At 49.0% G+C, this 23,772-nt stretch overlaps 7 protein-coding genes across 7 annotated transcripts; 4 read left to right on the top strand and 3 right to left on the bottom strand.

Moving 5' to 3' along the window:
• Window positions 1-1,121: 1,121 nt before the first annotated feature.
• N7518_004625 (putative sister chromatid separation protein (Src1)) lies at window positions 1,122-3,461 on the top strand (the record flags this gene model as incomplete). Its single annotated transcript, XM_057185552.1, has 2 exons — window positions 1,122-2,692; window positions 2,837-3,461. The coding sequence occupies 2 exons, from the start codon at window positions 1,122-1,124 to the stop codon at window positions 3,459-3,461; spliced, it is 2,196 nt and encodes a 731-aa protein (XP_057042322.1).
• Window positions 3,462-7,559: 4,098 nt separating this feature from the next.
• On the top strand, window positions 7,560-8,200 carry N7518_004626 (Zn(II)2Cys6 transcription factor domain-containing protein; the record flags this gene model as incomplete). The annotated part of the gene is made up of 2 exons (XM_057185553.1): window positions 7,560-7,736; window positions 7,841-8,200. 2 exons carry the CDS (start codon window positions 7,560-7,562, stop codon window positions 8,198-8,200), a joined length of 537 nt encoding a protein of 178 aa, XP_057042323.1.
• Window positions 8,201-9,483: 1,283 nt separating this feature from the next.
• On the top strand, window positions 9,484-11,964 carry N7518_004627 (Zn(II)2Cys6 transcription factor; the record flags this gene model as incomplete). Its single annotated transcript, XM_057185554.1, has 4 exons — window positions 9,484-10,424; window positions 10,474-10,908; window positions 10,962-11,841; window positions 11,920-11,964. 4 exons carry the CDS (start codon window positions 9,484-9,486, stop codon window positions 11,962-11,964), a joined length of 2,301 nt encoding a protein of 766 aa, XP_057042324.1.
• Window positions 11,965-12,092: 128 nt separating this feature from the next.
• On the bottom strand, window positions 12,093-14,858 carry N7518_004628 (ATP-binding protein; the record flags this gene model as incomplete). The annotated part of the gene is given in 3 exon segments (XM_057185555.1): window positions 12,093-12,365; window positions 12,377-13,108; window positions 13,164-14,858. The coding sequence occupies 3 exon segments, from the start codon at window positions 14,856-14,858 to the stop codon at window positions 12,093-12,095; spliced, it is 2,700 nt and encodes an 899-aa protein (XP_057042325.1).
• A 449-nt stretch (window positions 14,859-15,307) lies between these two features.
• N7518_004629 (serine/threonine-protein kinase) lies at window positions 15,308-18,386 on the top strand (the record flags this gene model as incomplete). Its single annotated transcript, XM_057185556.1, has 4 exons — window positions 15,308-15,542; window positions 15,596-17,484; window positions 17,540-17,602; window positions 17,658-18,386. 4 exons carry the CDS (start codon window positions 15,308-15,310, stop codon window positions 18,384-18,386), a joined length of 2,916 nt encoding a protein of 971 aa, XP_057042326.1.
• A 548-nt stretch (window positions 18,387-18,934) lies between these two features.
• On the bottom strand, window positions 18,935-22,285 carry N7518_004630 (DUF3591 domain-containing protein; the record flags this gene model as incomplete). Its single annotated transcript, XM_057185557.1, has 1 exon — window positions 18,935-22,285. The coding sequence occupies one exon, from the start codon at window positions 22,283-22,285 to the stop codon at window positions 18,935-18,937; it is 3,351 nt and encodes a 1,116-aa protein (XP_057042327.1).
• A 448-nt stretch (window positions 22,286-22,733) lies between these two features.
• On the bottom strand, window positions 22,734-23,624 carry N7518_004631 (RNA methyltransferase; the record flags this gene model as incomplete). Its single annotated transcript, XM_057185558.1, has 4 exons — window positions 22,734-22,978; window positions 23,028-23,320; window positions 23,371-23,469; window positions 23,518-23,624. The coding sequence occupies 4 exons, from the start codon at window positions 23,622-23,624 to the stop codon at window positions 22,734-22,736; spliced, it is 744 nt and encodes a 247-aa protein (XP_057042328.1).
• Window positions 23,625-23,772: the final 148 nt, after the last annotated feature.

A 23,772-nucleotide genomic window follows, 5' to 3' on the forward strand; every position in this document is an offset into this window, starting at 1 on the left:
TTTTGGCGGGCGGCGTCCCACTGGCGGGAGGGTGGTCTGCAGATTGTTTTATATAAAGCATTATGGCATGGAGCCAAGGTGATTGTTTTGAAATACTGCTTCCATTATTGGGTTTGATCTACTTTCAGTTTTTGGGCTGTAATTGGCTAGGACAGTGGATATATATTACAGTCTGTATGATATTTTCATGGGCTTTTTTCATATCATTTTGTTTGATCTTGATAAAAGTAGTCGGCTACTCATGCAGCATCTGCCCTTGACGATACCGGACTCCAAATCCGTTTCATTTGGCTAACTGTAATATAAGGGATGTTATGAGAACATACCGACGTTTTTTGATGTCTTTTCTAAATGTCTTTTTTGATGTCTATGGAGTTTTCTATGTATAACTAGGGACTATGTCTGAAATTTTCTACCCATGGACACCTGTCCGGTTCGACGTATATGTATTGACTTTATCGCAAGGACTTCGCGATATATTATTACCATCGCAATGAATCCAGCAAATATAGACCGACTTTGACTGGATTCGAGCTCAGTCTTGTATTGTATTTCCTTGCTTTGTAGCTTAGTACATGCATATTTTATAATAGCGCCCGAAGCCCTACTGACATACATTGGATTCTTTGATATCAAATGCCATGACCACAGCTGCTGGCCTGAGGCGCCAACGTCATTTTTGAAAGGTCACGTGCCACTGTTTATGCGTGCGTCATCGACATTGTTTTCTTTATTTCTTGGTCTGCTCACTCCTTCGTCTGGTAAACCGACTGCAAGCAAAAAAAAAGGAGTGACATATGTTTCTTGAGCTTCTTAACTACCTACATTTACATCGTCCAAGTCGTTAGCCTCAAGCTCGGCTTTTCCTGCCCCGCCTGTTGCCCTGGCTACGAACTGAACGAATGATCTGGCGTAATTAACGGCCCAACACAAAAACAACACTTCTCCTACCCCAGTTAAAATTCAAAAAAGGGAGCGATCGCTAGAAGCTCACTTGCATATTGCAATCTCGCCTAGCTACGCACCGTGCTGCAAGTTCGGTATCCATCTTAAGTCCCTACGCCATCTCGGTCGGCGTGTTCTAATCAGGCCGCAACGTCGCACATTGCACGCCACACAAAATGGCGGATGAACTGGAATATCTCCATCCGGATTTCGATCTGAACTCTCTCACCGTCCCTCGTCTCCGCTCGATCCTTGTCAACCACGATGTTCCCTACCCTGCCTCTGCAAAGAAGGCTCAACTGATCGGCATCCTCGAAGATGAAGTTCTTCCGCAAGCCAGAAAGCTCTTGCGCGACCGCGACAGGGTTCGACGGACCAGTGCAGGTATTACCGACATGGGCAGTCGGTCTACATCGGTGGCTAGCGATGTGAACGACAGAGAGTCGATGCCTCCTCCACCCACACCCTCAACAGTCGGATCCACAAGCAGAAGCATGCGAGGTACATCGCGACGCAGCACCCGTCACTCAACGGTAGATACAGATGATGGTCTGGAACCTGCCACACCTATAAGGAACACAAAACGCACGAGCGTCGCTCGCTCGGTGGGTAAACACGCTCGCACATCTGACACGGAAACCGGCGACGACACACTCGCGACTCCAATCGCTGCTACCCGTCCTACGCCTCGCAAGTCTACAGCTAGAAAAATCGGACGGAGCGAGATCCTACCTTCGACAGAAGTGGATGAACACACTCCTCGTATTAAGTCAGAACCACGCAATGAGAGCATGTTTACGGATGATAATCCCTTCCAAAGTGGAAGCCCTGAGGCCCCCAAAAGCGCAAGGATGAGTTATGATGGCAAGCGGAAGAGCGTTTCGCGCTTATCCACCGACAGCCCAGCTCGGGGCCGCGGACTCAGGTCGCGGAAATCAGCAACCCCGTCCAGCGTTCAGCAAGACGATGGTTTCCAGCCACCGAAGCGGGATTCGTTTGATTTCGCCTCCCGGCTGATGCCTCCACAGGAGGAACCTGAGGAGGAATCGGATGAATCCGAGGATGATGAAGGGAGCGAAATTGGCGCGGGTGAAGAATTCACACCTGAGGAACAGCTCGCTATGTCTATGGAGGATGACCAGTACTCGCCACAGATTCAGGCTAGACGACGGCCCCAAAAGCAAAGCACTCTCAGCCGCTTGGCACCTTGGGTGGTCATCCTGTCACTGGTCGGTAGTTTTGGTACCTGGTGGCGCAAAGAAAAGCTCGAGATTGGATATTGCGGCCTAGGAAAGCCCACCTGGTCTTTGGCAGAGACTAAAGTTCCTGAGTGGGCGAATGTGCTGGAGCCCCGGTGCGAGCCGTGCCCAAGCCACGCCTTCTGCTACCCAGACTTTGTAGTCCGCTGCGAAAACGATTTCCTTTTGAAGCCGCATCCTCTCGCCCTCGGAGGCCTAGTGCCGTTGCCGCCAACATGTGAACCTGATAGTGAAAAGGAACGCCGCGTGAAGGCCGTTGCTGATAAAGCTGTTGAGGAGCTTCGTGAGCGCCGGGCAAAGTGGGAATGCGGTCAGCTAAAGGAAGACGGCAAGGGCGCCAGATCTCCAGACATCAGCGAGCCAGAGTTGAGGGAAGAGGTGGCTAAGAAACGCCGCAAGGGCATGAGTGATACGGAATTCGATGAGCTGTGGAAGGGCGCCATTGGGGAGATCCTCGAAAAAGATGAAGTTATTAGCAAGACCAAGCAGTAAGTTTCCTTCGCCCTAGGAGGGATTCTCGTGTCTCCTTGGCTATGCTCGAGGCTCGGATTTCGACATCCAGCCGCATTTCTTATAAAGATCTGGTCTGACCTTGTGTACCGGAACTGACAGAGGCACGTTCGCAATCACAGAAATTCCGCCATCCTCATCCTCTCCTCTACCTCCATTGCACGGCTCCCACTCGCATGCGCCGTCCGCCGCTACTTCCGACTCACTCTCCTCGCGTATCGACTCCCTATTTCACTTTTAATCATGACCATCGGTCTTCTTGTGTACGCTCGTGCGCGTGTCCTCGCACGTCGGTCTGACATTGCTCGCGTGCCCGAATTGGTAGCTACAACCCTCGATCGACTATCCACACAGGCTGCACTATACGCCCGCGGTGATGCCAAAGAACCTCATATTGCCATCGGGCAGCTCCGCGATGACGTTCTCCGCTTTGAACTCCAGGGCAAGCGTCGCGAGGAGCTCTGGCGACGGGTCCGCAGCTTTGTCGAAGGCAACGCCAACGTCCGCGCTTCTGTGCGAGAAGGACGTAGCGGTGATGTTTCTCGGGTCTGGGAGTGGATCGGTGGGATCAACGCTGTCGGCGAGCCAGAACACATTGGCCGCCGTGAGAGTGCACGATTCTCCATCCCTTCTCCATCTGGTAATATTGCGACAAGCCCTCAGACGCCTGCGAGTGAAAGCCAGCCCGAGCCTATTTCTAGCCCGAGAGAGTCTCGCCGCTGGGACGAGAGCCGTCCGATCTATTGATTCTCGTCCTGATGTCTAGAGGATGATTTGGACACCTAGCTCCACTGTGCTATTCTTTTTGATATCCCACCCTTTTTTTCTTTTCTCATATGAGATATGGCTTTTGTTTCCCGGGTTTTCTTGTCTTGATTACCAACTTCCTTCACCTGCTTTATCAGAACATATTCTTTTCCTGTCCATACGAATTTCATTATCAATTCCAATCAGAACTTTAATTTTCTCAGAGACAGTTTTCGTACTAGTGCTATTGCATGATATTAAAACAACAGCTGCAATTCCCACGGATTTGGCAGTGTTAGCGTCAAACCGAACCATCCATTGCATATCAGCATCACAACCTGACTGCTATCACACCGATGGAACCCAAGGGCGTAATTTAGGGAAACCTACAGAGTAGATATTCCTGTCAATGAGTATAGTACTCCGTATCATTAAAGGACCTATGTATCAGCTGTTCCAGCCCAACCGTGAACAATAAGACCCACATTATATTGCTATACCCCCCATGCGGGGGGTCGACGGGCACCACGGCCTAACGGAAACTCTTGCTTAGTGTCAATCTTAAAGATAAATTGATCTATAGGCGGACGTGGGTTTCTTTTCCGTGTTCGTGCATAAAATTACTTAAATTAGCGCGGTCTTCTACTATTTTTATGGTTAATAGAGAGTAATTCATAGCTTACTCTTAATCCGAGTTTACTTGTAACACTACCCTCTGAATCTGGGGATTTTTTAGACATGTTCATAGCTAGAATGGAGGGGTACAAGATTGACATCTAGAGTTTCCGTTAGGCCGGTAACCTGCAGGGGTTGAGGTTGGCAACCTTGGAAGGACCGGATAGTGTTCATGTACAATGTCGATCAGTTAACAAGCCAAGTGAACAGAACAGAACAGGCCCTGGTAAGTTCGTTCTACGGAGTATCGTGTGACCCGCGCGAGTCGCGTATATCGAAAGTGCCGGAATTGGAATAGCACCAGGGAAACCAATCTAGGGAAGTTGATATATTAGCTGCTTCGCTTACTAGTGGCTACTACCGCAGGAGTTCAAAGGATTCATCTGCAGGTGGCTGATACTCGCTTCAAACATCGCTTGGCAAATAGCTATTGCATTGCAGCAAACACCAGGTAATCAGGAAGAGAGGAGCTAGTGATACGTGCATCGGGAGTATCAAATCCTGTGGTAAAAGGAGTTCCTTCCTGCCCGCCCAGCCAACCAGCTCTCATGTTTGCTCGGGAGAAAAGGGTTCTAGCGAGACGAGGGATGCCTTTTGTGTGCCTGGTGTACATACTACCGTCTGGAAGAGGATATAGCCCTAAATAAGAGGACTCTTGTGGCGAATAATCCCAGGATTGACCGCTTCTTGAGGGTCATCCAAGGGAAGCATCCTATCAAGAAGGGGGTAATGAGGTGGATACGGGCATTATCCGTACGGAGGACACCGTGCTCCGTTGTCTTGAATTTTCCTTTTTTTTTCCTTTTTCACGAAATTGCGATTTCATCTTCGGGCCCCGCTCTCCTTTAAAACCGAGATACAGTAACTATAGTAAGTAGGGCAACTCGGGAAGCTCGGGAGGCTTTATTCTTTATATGGCCGTAGGTAGCCCCTATGGAGTAAGCAGGATTACATATAGCATATTCGAATGGTTTGGACTTGTACTGGATAGGAGGGGCCACGTAGCGTTGTGGCAAGATGGATGAACGGACATAAGAACTGTGCGTATAAGCACAGGGCTCGGATAGTGGAGATATTGGTAACTAAATAGAGGATGGAGAATAGTATGTAACTATGTATTGATATGGGGTAAGATTTCAGATATTGCAAATATGCGGCTAGCAGACGGAGTAGTTCCGGTGTTCACCTCGCTTAAGTTATATTGAGTAAACCCCCCGAGTATATGCGAGATTGGATGGCTAGGGATAAGGATTGCGATGGTTTGGCTTGCCGACGCAGACTCTTCACTCAGTATGTGAGCCATGGTTGAATTTGGCAAAAGCAAGAGTTGCGAATGCCTTCTTCTTAGAAGCTTTCAAGGTTTTTCTTCGGTAAAAGCAAACGAATCATGTCTGGTACGGAAGTATTCTCCCCGGGGAATTATCGGATGTGAAGGGAACGGGTGACGGATTTTGGTTTCATTTTGTCTTTTACCTGTTTTGCTCAAAAAAAAAACTCAAAAAAAAAGAACAAAGATGTTAAAGTTCAAAGACCAGGTCGTAGATAGTGAAAATTGATGTGAAGTCTGCATAGTCAGGAACAAGATGATGATATCGAAATCGCCCCTCCCCATGATGAACCATGGGACTCGTTGGTCCCAGACTAGATTGTGGACCTGTCAAATTTATACCAGAAGGCTATGCATGGTTCGTATTGGACTTGCCTTGTCCCATTTCATTTTGATATATCCACAGGTTTTTAAGATCCATGGATATATATACCGTATGCAATCGGCAGGGTACGATTTACAGTGCATATACTCTATATATGGGACAAATTTGAGCCATATGAATGGGATAAGCAAGGGATACATCTAGAATCTGCTAATACACAAGTGCCGTAGGAGCCTCCCAGAGTCCAGAGCCCAGAGATCAGAGCACAGAGCCCCGTCGTGAATACCCCACATATATATAGTGTTATTCGTTTCGTCAGCCGAGGGTCCAATATCGAGCTACTTAGTACCGAGGGTGATCCGAAAGATGTTCCGTTCTCGTTGATTGATCGTCTACCTAGGGCGAGGTAATTCCGGAATGGGATAACAAGGAGGACAGAAAGCTAGAAATCAAGTGACTTTCCAGAGTAAAAGATCACTGGTTCAGCAACTCGTTTGTCTTTGGTTCACATGTGGCAAAACACCCGTGGTGGAGGGGTTGACAACGTTTCGCTTGGTGGGGTTTACACATCGTCTACTGCATAACTAACGTACGTGGGCCCGTGTTAGGTGGACTTTCTCGTCGAATGGTAATGTTTCAAGAGAGTTAGTATCTGTATCCCCCCGTATGGATATACACACTAGATCGGCGTGCAGAGGAGACTGGAGCATTTCTCGGAGCCTTGCGCATGACACTGCACATGAGCATAATTAGATTAGTGAGAGAAAGACAATTGCTAGTTAAAAAAAACCAGCATCAGACTCTAGATCTTCCGATCGACAAAGTAAACCGAGAAGGTCAGGGATCGACTGAATGGCATAGACCCGCTTTTTCCAATCGACATAGAAAGGGGAACCTGGGAAAAGACGTGTAGAGGAACCGAGCGGATGTCAGGTTAATAATAACGTTGTTACTAGAAACTCACCTGGGTGATAGGGTCATGATTTCATATTGGGAGTCGGTTTGGTTGAGCCTATCATTTACCCCGGAAAATAACTCCGGGGTCGAGAAATTAGGGTTATGGATAGGAGCAGTCGGATATAAGCATACGAAGGAACTAAACGTAAAAGATATTGTCAGAAAGGGTACAAGGCTGCATTGTATAATGTCTATGTTGTATAGACACGATATACGGACTCATTCGTATGCTGTTTCGTACTTCGTACCTGGCTAATAACTCCGGTAACTGGCTCCATTCGACCATTGACAGCGAGTAGAAACGGTACTGAGCTGTTGGTATACTTTGTATTTGACTCTTGACCTTTGATATCCTTCGATCAACCAGTATTTTCTTCCTTGGAGGCTCTCCAGCTCCCATCACTTGCTTATTGTCTGGAGGCCCACATCCGCCACCGTCGAATCTCTCCCTTTTCCCTGTTTTTTTTTTATGATTTTTTTCTAATTTTTCGCATTTCTGGACCTGTTTACCTGTTATTTACCTGTTATTTTCCGAATTTCCTATTATTTCCCATTTTTCCCTTCTTAGTATCTCCCATTTCCCCCACTTCGCTCTCATCTAGGCACCGCACAGTGCAGAATTCAACTGCATAGGTCTAGCGCGGCCCCAGGGCCCCTCCTCTCTTTCTCTATTCTATAACTCTCTCTATGATCTGTCCGTTTTCCCCACGTGATTTGCTCGATTATCATGCTTTGAAATGAGTGGTTGGAAGACAGAGAGTTGGGCTTTTGATTTGCTATTTCTCCCTTTGCTTTTGTTTTGCGGGCAGACTTGATGAATGAACAGACACTCCGAGGCTATAGGCCTCTTGCGCCTCGCACCAGGCTACTCGGTGGATCCGGAGGGGACGGCGGAGAGGGAGGGAGTCCTTCTGGCGGGGGTGCACCAGAAGAGAAACGCATGAGACGAGCCTCGACGGCTTGTACAGAGTGCCAGAAGCGCCGAACTAGGGTACACATCTCACTGCGCTTCCTATTTTCCCTATCTCTCCCCTTGCTCGCACCTAATCAGTACTCTAAATCAATCTGACATGTTCTTGTTGCTATTTTTGTTAGTGTACCGGTCCTCCCAATTGCACCGAATGCTCAACCCACGCCCGCGAATGTGTCTTCGATGAAGCCGCCGACAGGCGCCGCAAGGCCTCCGCCAAGCGAATTCAGGATCAATTGGACCATTTCCGGTCATTCGTGGACGATCTCATCGGGCTCATCCGCGATAGTGACGGTCCGTCGGTACAATTAATCGTCAATACCATACGATCGGGAGCAACCCCTGGAGAGATCCGAGATATCCTCACCCGTCTGTTGGATGACGATAACCAATCCGATTCCCGGAATTCAGGCATGCGCGACTCGGACGTGAACCTGAACTTTACCAACAATCACATGGGCAATTACTTCAACCCGCCACGCTGAATTACCCTAATCTTCTCCTGCGCCAGAGTTACCGCCGCCTCCTCCCCGAATCCTTTACGCCAAATCTTCTCGATCCCAAATCCTCAAACGACCAAACGAACCTGGTTGTTTCATAGCGTTTCACTCATAGCTGTTGTTCGTGTCGGGTTTGAGATGGAGCAGGTCATTCAAAAAACTGTCACATTCATAATTCAGGCTGTGTGACCAGCTCCATCTCTATGGTTGCCATATCTCGAGACAGATTGAGATCTCGCAAAAAAAAAAAAACCAGACAGTTCCTGTTCTCTCACCCGAGCCCTAGCATTACATTTTTCTTTTTGTTGCAAATATTCTTTGCGCATCCCAGAATCAGGGGCTTTAGAAGCTTGCAAGATTGCGGAGGGTCTTTTGACAGAAGTGAATATACCCAGAGATACCCAGTTCTAGCTTGTCACGTTCAGACTTTGTTGTTGGAGTTACACGTCGGGGTGTTATGGGGTTCGGAGCAAGTGGGATTTTCCTTTTTATATTGAGCCCCTGGCGGATATTCTTCTAACAGCAACTATACTGCAATGAATATCTTTCCTGGCCTAGGGCTTATCCGCATTTCTTTCAGAGATATGACCCAAGTTCATCTTGGTGACTGAAATCATACTATATACCCATTTCCCTTCGGGTTTGCGCACTTGTCCTCTCGCGCAGATCGAGGCTGCGCTCTTCATGTTAGCAAATTGCATTCCAAGATGACATTGGATTCCCGTAATCAAACTTGGGGGGTCCATGGGTGATATGGGCAGCTGATCACACTATTATATTGTTGACTTCTGTCGACTCCTATCAATCCCATGGACATGATGCCAGTCTTCTCCAACCAGCGAACATGGTACACAAACCCTACGGTAAAAGTGCTTACCAAGGGCTCATATAAAAATATCCTTTTAACTTAGCTACAGGGAGCAAAGCAGCCTTTTCGTTGGACGATATCTATACGGTTTTCACAGTGAACAGCCCCTTGTCTGAAAGCCCGATCGGATATGATCTTCCTTAATCTTTCTTAATAACCGTACCTTATGTAGATTAACCCATATCCACATCTATACTTCAAATGCCTCAAGTACCTAGTAAAAATCCGGGGAGGTGGAGGCATCCCCGCGCCGACCGGAGACTTGCCGAGATCCTGTGCTTTTCCCAAACTCCCAATTTCCCCCTCTCTGGATATTTCTCCTTTCTCACTACCTCGAAGTCATCTCCATTCGACACTCCCCGGGACTTAATTCCCTGGCTCGGCCTGTGCCGATCTCGATATGGAAACCACTAGCGTTGCCTTGCACGAATCTCCTCGGCCCGCAGTCAAACCCAATGAAACAACTTCAACAACATTGCCCGCATCTAAGAGGAAAGCATCTGACACATTAAAGGATGGTGTTGCACAGCGACAGAAAATCACCAGAGCCTGTGACTGGTGCAAAGTAAAGAAAACCCGATGTACTGGTACTCTACCGTGCACAAGATGTACACGACTGTCACTGCAATGCAAATACAACGCCGCATACTCTCGAGGACTACCACCAGACCCTCTTCCTATGTCACCGGGTCCAGTTTCGACTCCCACTAAAAATCCGGCATTTGAAGCTGTGGATGGGCGCATATCCAGCTTCAATCTACAGGGCGGTGGCCGGGACTCGACTGTGACCAGCAATCTACTTTCAAACCAAAGCCAAAACCAAAGCCAAAGCCAGCGCCTGCACCAGCACCAGCATGTGATCTCATCGCGGCATTCACCAGAACCAGGTTCAACGGATTTTGAGGGTAATTACCTCGGTCCTTCATCCGGTGTGTCGTTTATCAATCGTGTATGGAGTCGTCTGCATCAAGATGAAACCGCGAACTATGCAGATAAACTCCAAATTGAGTCCTCGCGGAATACAGCTGTCTTTATGTTTGGTGATAAGCCCTACTCCAACCCCCAGGACGCGGACTTTACCCTCCCGACTCTGGAAAAGGCCCTGGAGTTGGTGGGAATATACTTCGATTACTCTATGGTGACTTATCGATTCGTGCATAGGGGCAATGTAGAAGAGTGGACTAGACAGGTTTATCAAAACGATATCGGCCTCTCGAATCTCCCGGTGGGAAATATGGTTGCTCGGACTGCTATCGTTCTGATGATCATTGCTGTGAGTACTTTGTACATGGAAATGAGGCCCGGGGGAATGCCTGGGGGGCCGGGTGAAAGATTAGAAAGGTTAGTAATCTCTCGATATCAGAAAAGGAGCCCAGCTGAGAAATTGCAGTGAGCGCTGGTACGCAGCATCGAAATATATGTCTTCTCTCGAGTCAGGGCCGCCGCGACTGGAAACCATCCAGGCCCGGCTAGGCCAATGCCTATACCTGCTGTCGTCGTCACGGGCTAACGAATGCTGGTACTCATTCGGAACGACAATGCAGATTGTGACTGCACTCGGATTACACAGGAGGGGGCCAGCCAAAGTCTCGAATAACGGGTGCTCGTATCTAGAATTGGAGCTTCGCAAGCGCATCTTCTGGAGTGTATACACTCTAGATAAATATTTAAGCATTATGTTCGGAAGACCTCGACTGCTCCACGATGAGGACATCGACCAAGAACTACCGAACGAGACGAACGACATAGACTTACTGGAAGAAGACCCAACGCGAAGAACAGGATCTACGGACAGCATGATGATTGCCTCTGTTCTTCATTACCGGTGAGTCCCTCACCTAGCCTGTACGTATACCTGAGCACTAACATCGAACATAGACTTGGTCGTATTCTGGGCGACATATCTCGCCAACTATACAGCATAAACACCCTCTCTCGCGACTCTCCACTCGAGACCGCAATCCGCCTAACCTCAGAACTCGAAAAATGGAAAGAAACAGTCCCACCATTATTCAACAGTGTCCACCCAACCAGTTTAATTCCACCCCTCTGCCGCCAAAGCCAAGTCCTCCAACTCGCCTACTCGCACGCCATGATCCACGTCACCCGCTCATTTCTCTTAAACGATTTCACAGACCTCAGCCGCAGACCGAAAGTCCCGCACCCGATGGTCAGCTCGCACGTCCAGAAATGCATCCAGGCTGCGGAGGATATCATGACAATAGTCGATGGTCTCGCACACAAGGGTGTGCTGATCCAGTCCTTCTGGTTCACGCACTACGTGTGTTTCTGTGCTGTTCTGGTCGTTTACATCCATACCATCCAACAGCACCGTAAGTCATTGGGCGGATCTAGCTCAGCCTCTGTCTCTTCGGTCGGAAGTCCCCGTGACCCAGATGAATTGCGCCAGCTCTTTTCTCTCGCTGAATCTTGTCAGCAACATCTTGCCGAGGCCACGCGCAAGAACTGTCCGAGCCGTCGCTACGGGATTATTCTGGAGGAGTTGAGACAGGAGGTTCATCGGCAGATATCTAATGGGCTCTCGGTTCAAACTCAGGCTCATTCTTCTGGTGCAAATGTTACTCTCTATGTTTCGGGAGAGGGGTCACAGACTACGGATGTAAAATCGGTACTCTTTGACACTCAGGGGGTTGATTTCATGATGCAACCACCCGATTTGGGGACGAATCCGGATGATGATGCAGGCTTCCTTGAGAGCCTCGAGGGATCGATCTGGTGGGCTCAACTTGACTCATGGGTATGTATTATGCTGTTCTTGACGATACGAGTACGGAATATCACTCGCCTATACACATCTTGTTTAACTTTGTTCTAGGCCTTGTCCAATCTCCCTAATGATCCCTCGGCATTTAGCTTTTAAGCACTGGATGCATGTAGCCTACGAGTCACAAAGCCAAAGTCGCGTTCAATTTCAAATATCCTGCTACGGTTCATGTCACATTCTGGCCATTCGCCATTCCTCCCTCAATACTCTATCCGGTGTGGCGCTCAATACTGCATGAGACCACCGCGGTGAATGTTCTCCAAGTAGTCATCGAATTTCGCAGACACCTCAATCACATTCTTGAGGTGATCATACGTGAGAACTTCCCTTTTCCACTTCGCGTACTGACGAGCAGTGGTGACGGCATTCCGAATTTGCCGACCATTCAACTTCTCCTTCTGAAGCACATCCAAGCTCCCCATAAGATTTTCAACATCAACGGCGTCGTTATCGAACTCATCAAGGCGCTTGATGAAAGTATTCCAAATGATTCGTCTCTGCTCCTCACCCAGGGGGGATAGTGCAGTGCCAGCTGGATGCGCGACTTGAACGCCTCGTCAAATGTGCCTACCCGGTTGGTGGTCAAGATCAGGATTCCATCGAAATACTCCACCACGCGCAGGAATGCCGATACGAGCGCATTCCGGTTCAGATCTTCCAGACCGCGTTGCTCGAGGAACACATCTGCTTCATCGAGCAAGACTACGCAGTTCCAGGTCTTGCCCAGGTGTAGCACGGACTCGAGGTACTTCTCCACCTCCTCTGGCTTGATGCCGACATCGCCGCACGTGACTCGATACAGAGGCCTCTCGGCTATTTCGGCCACGCTCTCTGCAGTCAGGGTTTTGCCTGTTCCTGGCCCACCGTGTAGAAGCAAGATAAGCCCGTTTCCTTTTCCAGCGATCAGATCGGCGGAGTATTCAGGCTCGACGTGGTTGGTCACCAATGCTTCGATAAGGTTTCTAGATTTGGAATCGATGGCTAGATTCTCGAACGCGTTTTTGTTCCACTCGACCGGCGAGATGCGGTCGACTGAGAGCTCGAACCATTTCTTGCGCCGGAGGTTGAAGCCAGTTATCCTCGGGGGCATCATCATGCTGAACGGCTCTTGCGGGGGTTGGTCTCTGGCCATGACTCGGTCATCGAGTGTCTTTCTAGGTGAGCTGTTATTCGAATACCCGGTCGAGGCTGGATGCAATCTGTTGTATGTCTTCATGTCTATGATGTATCGGTCGTCGGTCTAGTAGCAATGGTTAGCTCGGCTCATTATTGCAGGTTGGACAATAAATACATACCATGGTCTGGAAGTTCTCTTCCTCGGTCGCCTGATATGACACGTACTTCTGTGTGCGGAATGTCCAGAAGATCTCTCCACGGCGCTGAAGCTTCCGAACGATATAATCAGGCGCATACCTGATTGGGAATACCGCAAGATCCGTGATAGCACACTCTTTTTCTGAGTCACTGTGATGTAGTGGAAGGCTAGAATCACGCAACAAATCACCCACTTCAGGCGACGATGGCATCTGCGTGGCATGCTGTGGCTTTGGGATTTCAAAACTGAGCTTAGTCCGAGTTTTATAGAAGTCGCCATCGAAGTCCCAGGTCTGGACACTGATCCACCAACAAGGATTGCTGCCATGGATGTCTGGGCTTCTAGAGGGCCATCCATTGGCTACATAACCTATGTGCTCCTTGTTTTTGTGCGAAACCAGGACTTCATTGGGCTTGAATAGATATTGAACGTACTCCGGGCGGATTTTGCCGTTCTTCAAAAGCAAATCCACTGCAGTGTATTCATTGCCGTAAGCCTCTTGGACATAGTCCATGAAGAGGTCAAATTGTCTCTGTGCCTCAGAGCTCAGCCCTCGTTTGATTTCCGATTGTCCAGCACCCCGGTTATGGTAGACGAAGAGATAAGGCGACCTGACCTCACCCGTGTGCTGGTAGTCGTTGTACATGGCTCGAAACTCTTCGCCCCCGAGGAAGTCTGCGATCACGTCTTTGAGACCTTCGGAAACTGGAAGAATGGTCTCGCTGAATGGCTCTGGCTTGCCGTACTTTGTGTTGGGTGACTGCGGCTCGGCTCTTCTTTTGTAGTTGCGGAAGACAACAAAAGATATCTCTCTATTGAGCGCGAGGTAAAGCTCGAAATTGATCAGAGGGTCATTGCAGCGCAGATATGGCGCACCCATGTTTCGGTGGATGAGTTCAGGAGGATCGGTATAAATCCCCATCCATGGAGACACGGGCGTAGACCCGCGCGGCCTGTGTCTGGGGCTGAATTCATCCTCACTATCGTCCATGCTCTGATTGTCACTCGGATAGGTGCCGTCTTTCTCGATCCGATAAAGGATCTGATACTTTGAGGCTGTGGGCAGGGCAGGCTTTCCTTCCAGCTCTCGGACTTTGTTTCGAAGCGCTTCGATTTGGGCCTTGAGGTCATTCGCCTCTGACAGAGAGACGCTTCCTTGGCTGGGAGGAGTGTACGTTTCTGAGCGAATGGTGTTTGAGTACTGCGGGTTCATATCATACGAATTTACAGACTGTGGACTCAGAATCTGTTGCCTTGCAGGAGGGTAAAAGGCGTTGGTATGGTGAACCGGGACTTGAGGATATTGATAAGGCATAGGACCCGGTGGAAAATGGCCTGGCATGTTTTGATTGTTGACGATCTGCCCGAAAGGATAGACAGGGTTATTATGCTCGACTGGCCAATGGCGGAACGTAGTCGCGTTGTTTCGTCGTGCGACGTTCTCCCGTTCTAACAGCATCAGTTTGAATGAGTAATCTTGGTTGTTTTTATTTTCTTGCATCGTTCTGGGATCCGGAATATAAGATGTACCATCAAGGAAAGGAGGAGCTCTTCCTCCTAGGGAAGCATGGACCGATTGCTCTTGTGAGGCGTCTTTACCGGTCAAATCTTGGGAGATGGTGCTTTCCATGTACAGCTCATCAAGAGGCCGAGCTAGAAATGATTGAGAGTACATTGCCCAGAGATGACAAGGATCGTTTCAGGACAAATCAAATGGACTGTTTCACTGTCCAGAGGGAGTGGGAAACAGACAATAAATAGGTGAAATTGGGGGGATACGAGGAGATTTTGATCCCAACCACCCCGCGTCTTGAGCCTCTGGGCTGTCATGTGCTGTGGCTGTGTATATGTGCATGTTCTTGTTGTTAGGCCGGTATATTTTCATGTACAGGTACCTAACTCATGAATGTTAGTGTCTTGCATATCTCCATGTTTATTTCATCAAGACGTTGGGTGGCGCTTACCCTCTTTCGTAGTTGCCAGCCCTAATAACATGGGTACCTACTACAGACACCGGAGCTTTATGCTTCACATTCCATACTTGATACTTCATACATCTGATTCAATATATTGTTAAAGCCCACGCATGTTTCATTCAACGCTCATTGGCTCTGGAAGGCAAATATGACAGCCTCCAGTGAGAAAGATCCAACCCGACGAAGTCTTTTCAATCTCTTGATCCCAACTAAAGTTGTCGTCTCTGGAAAGCCAGGTACATCTCCAACCGATTCTGCGGCAACGGAAAGCCCAGCATCGGAGCCAATTATCCCAAGGGTGGGAAAAGATCGGCTAAGGGCTCGTTTGACTCGCAGTGGCTCCAAGATTCTACTGTTGCTGGGCTTACGTGGTTCATCCAAAAGTGAGTGATGGTGTCTCTCTTGTTATAGCAGACCATTCACTGACTCTCCGCAGGCAACAAAGGGTCTAGCGTCGACACTGATTGCTGTGATTCCGTGCAGGCCGACGAAAGCACAGGTCTCTCGAACCCATCCTCCCCAAGTGGTAATGGCGATAATCGCCCGGCATATCTGACTGCAGCTGAGTCTGTACAAAGTGAACCATTACCTGCCACTCCTTTGCTCAGCACCCCCACCCAGGGGGTGGAAACTTTGTCTGAGCCACTTCCCGACCTACGATCACCCGAGAGTCAGGGTGAATCGGCTGTTGTCGACGACGTGCAGCAACATAACTCAAGTGAGGAACCCCTGTCAACTAGTGTCACTGAACAGCCGAGTCCAACAAATTCTAAATTCGTCGATCGCTTCTCGCACAAGATCTCGCTTGCGTTTGGTCAGCCCACTGTCATCCGCCGTGTGCATCTTCGGTCACGACCGAGTGTTCTTCCCGCCAATTCTCCGGTATTAGACGATGTGTGTAAGCAGAGTGATGGCGCTAATGATAGCTCCAGCCCATCAACCAGCCCCAGTAGTGGTGGGTCTCCTGCCGGCGGGCAGTCAACTTCACTGACTCCGCTCACGTCCGTGGGGCCGTCTCCTTCCTCAGATAAAGGCAAGCTGCCCGACGGACACGAAACTGCAGTGATACATTGGCCCTCTCTCACCGAGATCAATGAAGCTGCCAACGCTTCAGACACAAATGTAATCACAATATCGCCGTCAATCAAAACTGTGGAAGCGACATCAGTGGCAAAAGTTTACTTGGAACTATACTTCAACTCCATTTTTCAGAACAAAGATCCCCGTCAGCAACGTCAGCTCGAGTTGGAGCAGCATATCTATGCGTTTGAGCTCACACCCGAGGAGCGGCTGATGACAAGACACAACTGGGTCTTGCGAGAGAACGATTATCTTCGACAATGCCGTGTGCTCAAATCAAACCGATACTGCACTCAAACCGAAGACGCCATCTCCATCGCAGGTTACAAAGCTATAAAGGTATTGGGGAAAGGAAGCTTTGGTGTTGTGCGTCTTGTTCGACGGAATAGCTGTGATTCAAAGAGTTCCCAGGAAGATGACCCTCTTACTCTCAAAGACAACAATGTCCACGCTAGATCAAATCCTTTTGGAGCTCTGATGTCTGCCATGGAAGGTGCCAGACAAACCCGTCGAAGGTATATGACCGGCGAAAAGAAGGAGGTATATGCCATGAAAGTCATCAAAAAGGCCGAGATGATCCGCAACTCCCAGGAAGGCCATATTCGAGCGGAAAGAGATTTCCTTGTTGCCTCTGAGAACTCTCGCTGGGTTGTTCCTTTAATCGCTAGCTTTCAAGATGCCAACAATCTATATCTTGTGATGGATTACATGGTGGGTGGAGACTTTTTGGGGCTACTGATCCGCAAAGATACACTCCGCGAGGACTGGACACGATTTTACGTTGCCGAAATGATATTGTGCATTGAGGAGGCACATCGACTTTGCTGGATTCATCGCGATGTCAAGCCTGATAACTTTCTCATCTCTGCGTCGGGCCATTTGAAAATTTCCGACTTTGGTCTCGCTTTCAATGGGCATTGGTCGCATGACCAAGCTTATTATAACAGCCATCGCTACTCGTTGCTGGAGAAGCTTGGCATCGATGTCAAGGGTGATTTCGAGGACCAAGAGGCGTCTGCTGAAGCGAAAGAACTCGCCCCTGATATAAAATTGCACATTGTGGATGGCCATGCTCTTCATCAGCCATCCTCAGCAAGTTTGTTGGATTGGAGAAACAACAAGGGGCGACGCAGATTCGCAAGAAGTGTTGTTGGAACTAGTCAATACATGGCACCCGAGCTCATTCGCGGTGAAATGTATGATGGACGATGCGATTGGTGGAGCTTGGGTATCATTCTATACGAGGTAGGTCTCTCGATATTCTCGTTTTGTGTGTATGAAAGTCTCATAGCTCTCCCAGTGTCTATATGGTTTCACACCCTTCGCTTGTGAAAATCGCCATGATACAAAGATCAAGATCCTTGTGAGTACCTTCTTTTCCCTTGCTCCAGTGAACATTTCATTCTGAAACTTCTCAGCAACACTCGAGAACTCTACGATTTCCGCGGGAGAAATCCACAGACAAGTTAGTCTCACAAGATGCCATGGATCTGATTATCAGGATACTCCAAGAGCGCGAATATCGCCTGTGCTCTCCGAAGTACCAAGCCAATGATATACTGAATGGACGTCCTGTCTCGATCCAAATGCTCTACTCCATGGACGCGCGGTACAGAAATATCGCGAGTTACTACGTATACCCCAACGATGCAGCGGACATCAAGATTCATCCATTCTTCCGAGGTATCCGATGGCAAGATCTCCACATGTGTCAACCACCAATGATTCCTAGGGTCAGGAACTGGGAGGACACTAGATATTTTGACGACTGGAAGTTGGGCAGCAATGGTGTCGAGCAAGCTGTTAATAGTGACTCGGAGGATCCTGACCAAGAACCTCACGCGATTACCCCCGAGAATCAAGAAACAAGACCAGCAGAGGACGCTATCGAGCCGCCAGTTGCTAAGACGACCCCAGGTGTAGCACAGGAGGCGAAAGACGCCGAGAAGAAAAAGGAGAAGAAACGGCCCCGCGATAAAATCCTCCGAGACAAACAGATGAGCAAGACGGTCTTGGACATTCGCAAAAAGGGCGCCTTTCTGGGGTATACATACCGGCGACCCAACGATGTTGCATTGGCGTTCAGCACAGAGCGAGGGCGTCAACCGTATGCCAGAGGCCAATTGGCCGGCCTGTATGGGTCGTGACTATACAAAGCAAATACGTGGAATTGGGAGTTGAGGACCAAAGATGTCGGCCATTGCATTCCCATTCACACGACCAACCACCGTCCTTTCACAGGGCCGAACATATCCATATAACCTTCTTTTCATCTTGTTTAGTGCCTCATTCCCTCATAGGTGACTGTTCGGAATGACAGCACTCCACCCTCCCTCTTATGTATCCTTAGGAATGAATATATAATTACGGAAAGAAAATGTTAGCCTACTACACACAAAAAGTATTTTCATCAGATTGAGTACATTCTATTTCCTATGATACTTCATGGAAGATGAATGAAGTAAAACACCCAAAAGAAAAAGAAACAACGCTGGGAAATTCGTACACACAGCAAGGAGAAAGCGGCTATGTACGGTCTCAAATCACTTCTGGTGGATAGAAAACCGGGGTATCGGAGAGTAAGTTCGGGACAGAGAGGCTTTCAAGGGGTATCAAGTTCAGAGTAGATGGAAATGAAGAGGGGAAATGAGTAAGGAAATAGATGCATAAGAGGAAAAGCCAAAACGAACCGAGTTCACAGAACCGGCGCGCTCATGGAGAAAGCCGAATCCGTGACACGATCCTCGGGCTTCATAGTACCATTGAGCAATGGACAGAGTTTCTTGTTTGTTTTGATGTGCCCGACCTGGCCGCAGTTGGCACACTTGCGCTGAGTACCAGCAGGCTTGCCGTCCGGATCGCCGGAACGAGGGATGCCCTTTTGCTTCTCGCGGGCGAAACGACGCTCCTTGTTGCGGTTGAGACGGCCGAGCTCGGCCTCGATCAACTTCCGGTTGCGGGCGTCGAGTTCTGTATCACCCGTGGGCTCAAGAGATTCCAGCTTTATGTGCATGGCTTCGTGCTGGTGACGGTATTGGATGTAGTGCCTGATCACTCGAGGATCGAAAACATGTTGTTCCTGATGAAGAATTTCGCCGTTTTCCTGTCTGATCTGGCGGGTGATACGCAACACTTTGCCGCGCTGGCTGTTGAAACTCAGTTTGCTGAACTGACTTGTTGTCTCATCGTCGCGACGATATGGCCCAGGCGTCTGTGCTTCGGATCGGGGTGTTGGTTTGTTGAATTGATCCTGGTATTCGTCTTCTTGATCCACGTCGCTTTCCTGGTCGGAATGCTCGATGGTGGAGGACAGACTGCTTTTTTGAGCATCCCAAATCCGACGAATGGATGTTTCGTATGATTTTTGCTGGCGGGCAACATTGTAGCTGTGACCTCCAAGCTCCTTGAGTCGCTGCGCGTCCAGCTTATCCTCAACACTTTCGCCGATAGCCTTGAAACCACCCTTCATGCTTGTTTTGATGAAGTTATAACCCTCACCACGGCCAGTAGGATCTCCTTCGCCATGAAGTTTCAGCATAGCCTTGCCTTGAGAGGCCAATAAAAAGTTGCGAGTTGCCTTCCACGGAGCCATCTGCTGCTCGAAGCTCTCGAATTCTTCATCTTCTTCGTTATCGCCGCCGGTCTCGGCATCGTTGCCATAACCAGTGTCATGGAGATGTTGCTGTCCAATCTGCATGGATTCCAGAAGACAAACATCTTCGGGCTGGACCCACGAGCGGATTGTGTCTTGGTCGGGGAGAATTGGATCCAGTGGCTTCCAATACTTAGTGTCCTTGTCGTGTTGAAGGAAATCCTTGACCTTCTGTCGGTTCTGCATATCCGTGGTGTTTGGTATGTGAGCTGTAACATCGCTGATTGCAAGTCGCTCATCCGGGCTCTTCTTCAACAAACGATATACCAGCATCTTCATGCGATTCTTGGCGACAGTTGTCACCTTGCGCGAATGCGGTCCAGGAATGTCAACAGATGGGAATTGCTGTCCGGCAACGTAGAAATTTTCGATGTTACGCAGGTAATAGCTAGAGCCATCGAATCCAGTGGTACTGCGGACCACGAGGAAGTCCGTAGATTTGGTCTGGTGCGGGAATAGCGGTGCTCGGTACATGGAGTTTGAAATTGCCGGGGAAATTTCGCCGGGGTCAACATGGCCAAAGATTGAGTAGGGGCTCTTGTCTTGAGGTAAGAGAACAACCGTTTCCCCGATATCTGCCCTTGGGCGAGTGGGATCATCAATATTCTTTCGCCGGTAATAATTGATGAAACGGTTGCACATTCCAAAGTTAGCTAGTGTCATGGGCAGCTCCTCGGAGTACTCCACTAGCAAAACATTGGAGTTGTCTGACATGGACAATGCCTTTGTGGAATTATAGATAGTTTTCGCATCTTTGCCACGTAAGTGCTTGCGTCGCACCTGGGTAGGGTTCTTGACCCAAGACGTTTGCCCAGGTCGGAAGGCCAAAGCAGGTCGGTGGAAAGATCTAGCTTCAGCCTTGGCCAACTCAGTCTTGTAGTAGGGCCACTGCAAACGCAGGGCTGGCAGACCGTGCTCAAGTGTCACATTGCCAAGAGTACTGCGGATCTTGTTCTGATGATTCTGTTTGAGCATGTCGTATGCTTGATCATTCGAAATGTTGTAGCGCTGGGTGAGACGGCGCGTCAGATTCAGGTCCACTTCATCCCTGGTGCGAGGAGCTGCGTGTTTCGGCTTGTTTGCGACGGCATCCGCTCTTAATTCGTCCACAAGAATGTTCGGATCATTGAGATCAATTGTCACTCGCTTTGCGATTTTCATTGTCGCTTGTTCTGGGTCATCCAATAGTGGAATATCGATATGTGATAGAGCAATGACATCCATCGGCGTCGGGCCGGTCTTTCGTTTCTTGTTCGGAACCTCGGTTTCCATCAGCCAATCCGCTTCATCCTCATCAAATGTATCATCTTTTCTTTGTGCCAATGGCTGCTCTTCCGGGTCAATGCTGGAGACGTCATCCTTAACATCCCAGTCCACACAAATCGTTCGAAGGTCCTGCATGGTGAAGCCACCCGGAAGCACCTCATCTCCATCCAGATCATCCAGGTCAATGTCTTCCTTCGTATCCTCATCCCCCTCTGCTCCCTCCTCTTCGCGGTCCGATTGTGTAATCATCACCAAGCCATGAGTTTCATGATCGAGGCCACGCTTGAGGAGTTGCCCGGTTCTGAATGCACGCTCATGATCAGCTGCCAGCTCAATATTCACTTTCGTGGGCAAGATGGGCTTAGGAGGCTTGGCCGGCTGTTTTCCAATGAAGATAGCCTTCTTGTGGGGAATCAACTCGAGCCAACGTGGAAGAGTGTTCCGGTCGAACGAGGGAAACAAGGAATGCAAAAGCTCTTCGTGGTTCTCAGGTGGTGCAGGTGGGTTTTCAACCCCTGACATGGCGAACAACTGCTGCTGTAGTTTCCATGCGCGGAGTTCGACGGGATTCATGTCTTCCGACATGATACTGTCATCATCCGGGAATTCATCTTCCTCCATAATAGGTGGCTCTGGCTGCAATTCCGGGGCCGACGGGATGGGTGGTAGTTCAACGGGCGCATCTGTCAAGGGCATATCTTCGTCTTCGAAGAGGCCGCGGGTAGGATCATCCTGTCCAGCAGGAGGCGGCGAAAAAGAACCTTCGCCAAAGAGATCATCGAGATTGTCATCCTGGGTCTGATCCCCCTCTCCCGGGTCGCCGAAGAGATCGTCGCCGTTTCCGAAAAGAGCGGCATCGTCTGAGCCCAAATTCGCGAAAGGATCTTGATTATCATCCACTGCAGGCAGGGCTGGAGCTGGGCGTGTCGTCTCCTCTTCCTCCGGAAGTTCATCGTCGTCGAAGTCCTCGTAGTCGATTGCATCCTCGGCTTTTTCACCAACTTCCAGATCACGCGACAAGAAATCTAGAGAGGGGCCGGTATCTTCGTAGTTGTTCAGTTGTCGCATCACATCGTCGAAATCGGTATCATCCTCGCCCCCGGGGGCCTTCGGTGTTGCGTGAGGCATGATGGGCGAGTAAGCTTGTGTTTAAGATGAGAGAAGTGTTGTAAATGAAAAAAGCGTTAGATTCGGCAAGGTTGGTGAGAGAAATCGTAGGTTAAGAATGTAGGCGCGAGCCGGACAAGGCGACAACGCAATTTAAAATATGCACATCTGGGTATTATGCGAATCTGCAATTTGGATGTCGGTGTTGCCGTGGCTCAGACTGCGCAGGAGAGAGAAGAGGAGGGGCGTGTCGGACAGGTGGTCGTAGAGGGAAAACGGCGGGTTTCCAGGATACTGCGCAAGGGACCGGGTCACGCTAACCCGATAAGGCAATCAGCTCGATGCCTGAAGTCCAATACTTGAGGGCTCAATAGGATCTTTTCAACAACAATGAAGAACAATAGGAATAAAATTTTTATTCGGAATTAAAAATACATTTGAAGTTATTGTCATGAATAGCAACCATAAGTCATGACACATTGAAATCCCCATAGAAAATACACAACGCCTTGCTTGCACCCTCCATGCAATAGTGCATTACTGTAGCCTTGTCACCGTCAGGAACCAGTTTTGCAATTTGTGCCAAATCAGAGGTCCTTGGAATGTAAAGGACCATGTGCTTGCTGAATACTGAGTATTCATCATACAATCGTTGGAGGGAATATGGCTCCATGGTTTTCAGGTTGAATACCTGATCTGAACGATATCCCGGGCCTGCTACAATCAGTTCATGTCACAGAAGTAACGATTCGGTGACACTTACCTCCCCAGGGAGGGCTGGCGAAGACGAGACTGTACGGCGCCAGTTCTTTGAGTTGATTCTTAAGAATCTCGAAACAATCGCCTTCGAACCAAGTGATCTTGTCCTCCACCCCATAGATTTTCGCGTTATGCTTTGCGCACTTCAGCACAGCGGGATTTTTTTCGATCGCGTAGATTCGTTTCCATTTTCCGGTTAAAGCAAATGCAATGGTGTTGCCTCCTGCGCCAGCGAAGGCATCCACGAGAATACTGCGCCCAGCAGGCGCTGATTCGGCAATCTGTGAAGCTATTGTGCTAAACAAATATTAGCAGAAATTCTGGCATAATCGAAAAGAGTCACAAACTTCGCGACTGGTTCTGGTGTGACACCAAACCAAGCATCATCGGTCAACCATACGCCATCATCGTACTTGGAAAAGATCCGGTAGCGTTGTGCCCAGTAGCTGGAAATTGGGTTAGCATTGGTATTTTTTAATGACAATCACACTTACTTCTGGATGTCCCAGGGCACTTCATGCAAGCTGCTGTAGTGATGCACCTCTGGAGGCGCGTCTTCATCTGCCATGATACAATGCAGCGATAAAGCGAAATGATCCATCGATTCTCGATAAGTGATAATGGGTGGTGTTTGCATGGTTTGCACCTGCGTATCTGGCCAGCTCGCACGAGGTAAACACACCGGACTACAGCTTCCCTTTACAGCCTCATTCTTTCCCCTCTCACAATCTTAATTCTAGCAAATAATC

Source organism: Penicillium psychrosexuale (genome assembly GCF_028828465.1).
Source record: "Penicillium psychrosexuale strain IBT 29551 chromosome Unknown utg000003l, whole genome shotgun sequence".
Classification (NCBI taxonomy): domain Eukaryota; kingdom Fungi; phylum Ascomycota; class Eurotiomycetes; order Eurotiales; family Aspergillaceae; genus Penicillium; species Penicillium psychrosexuale.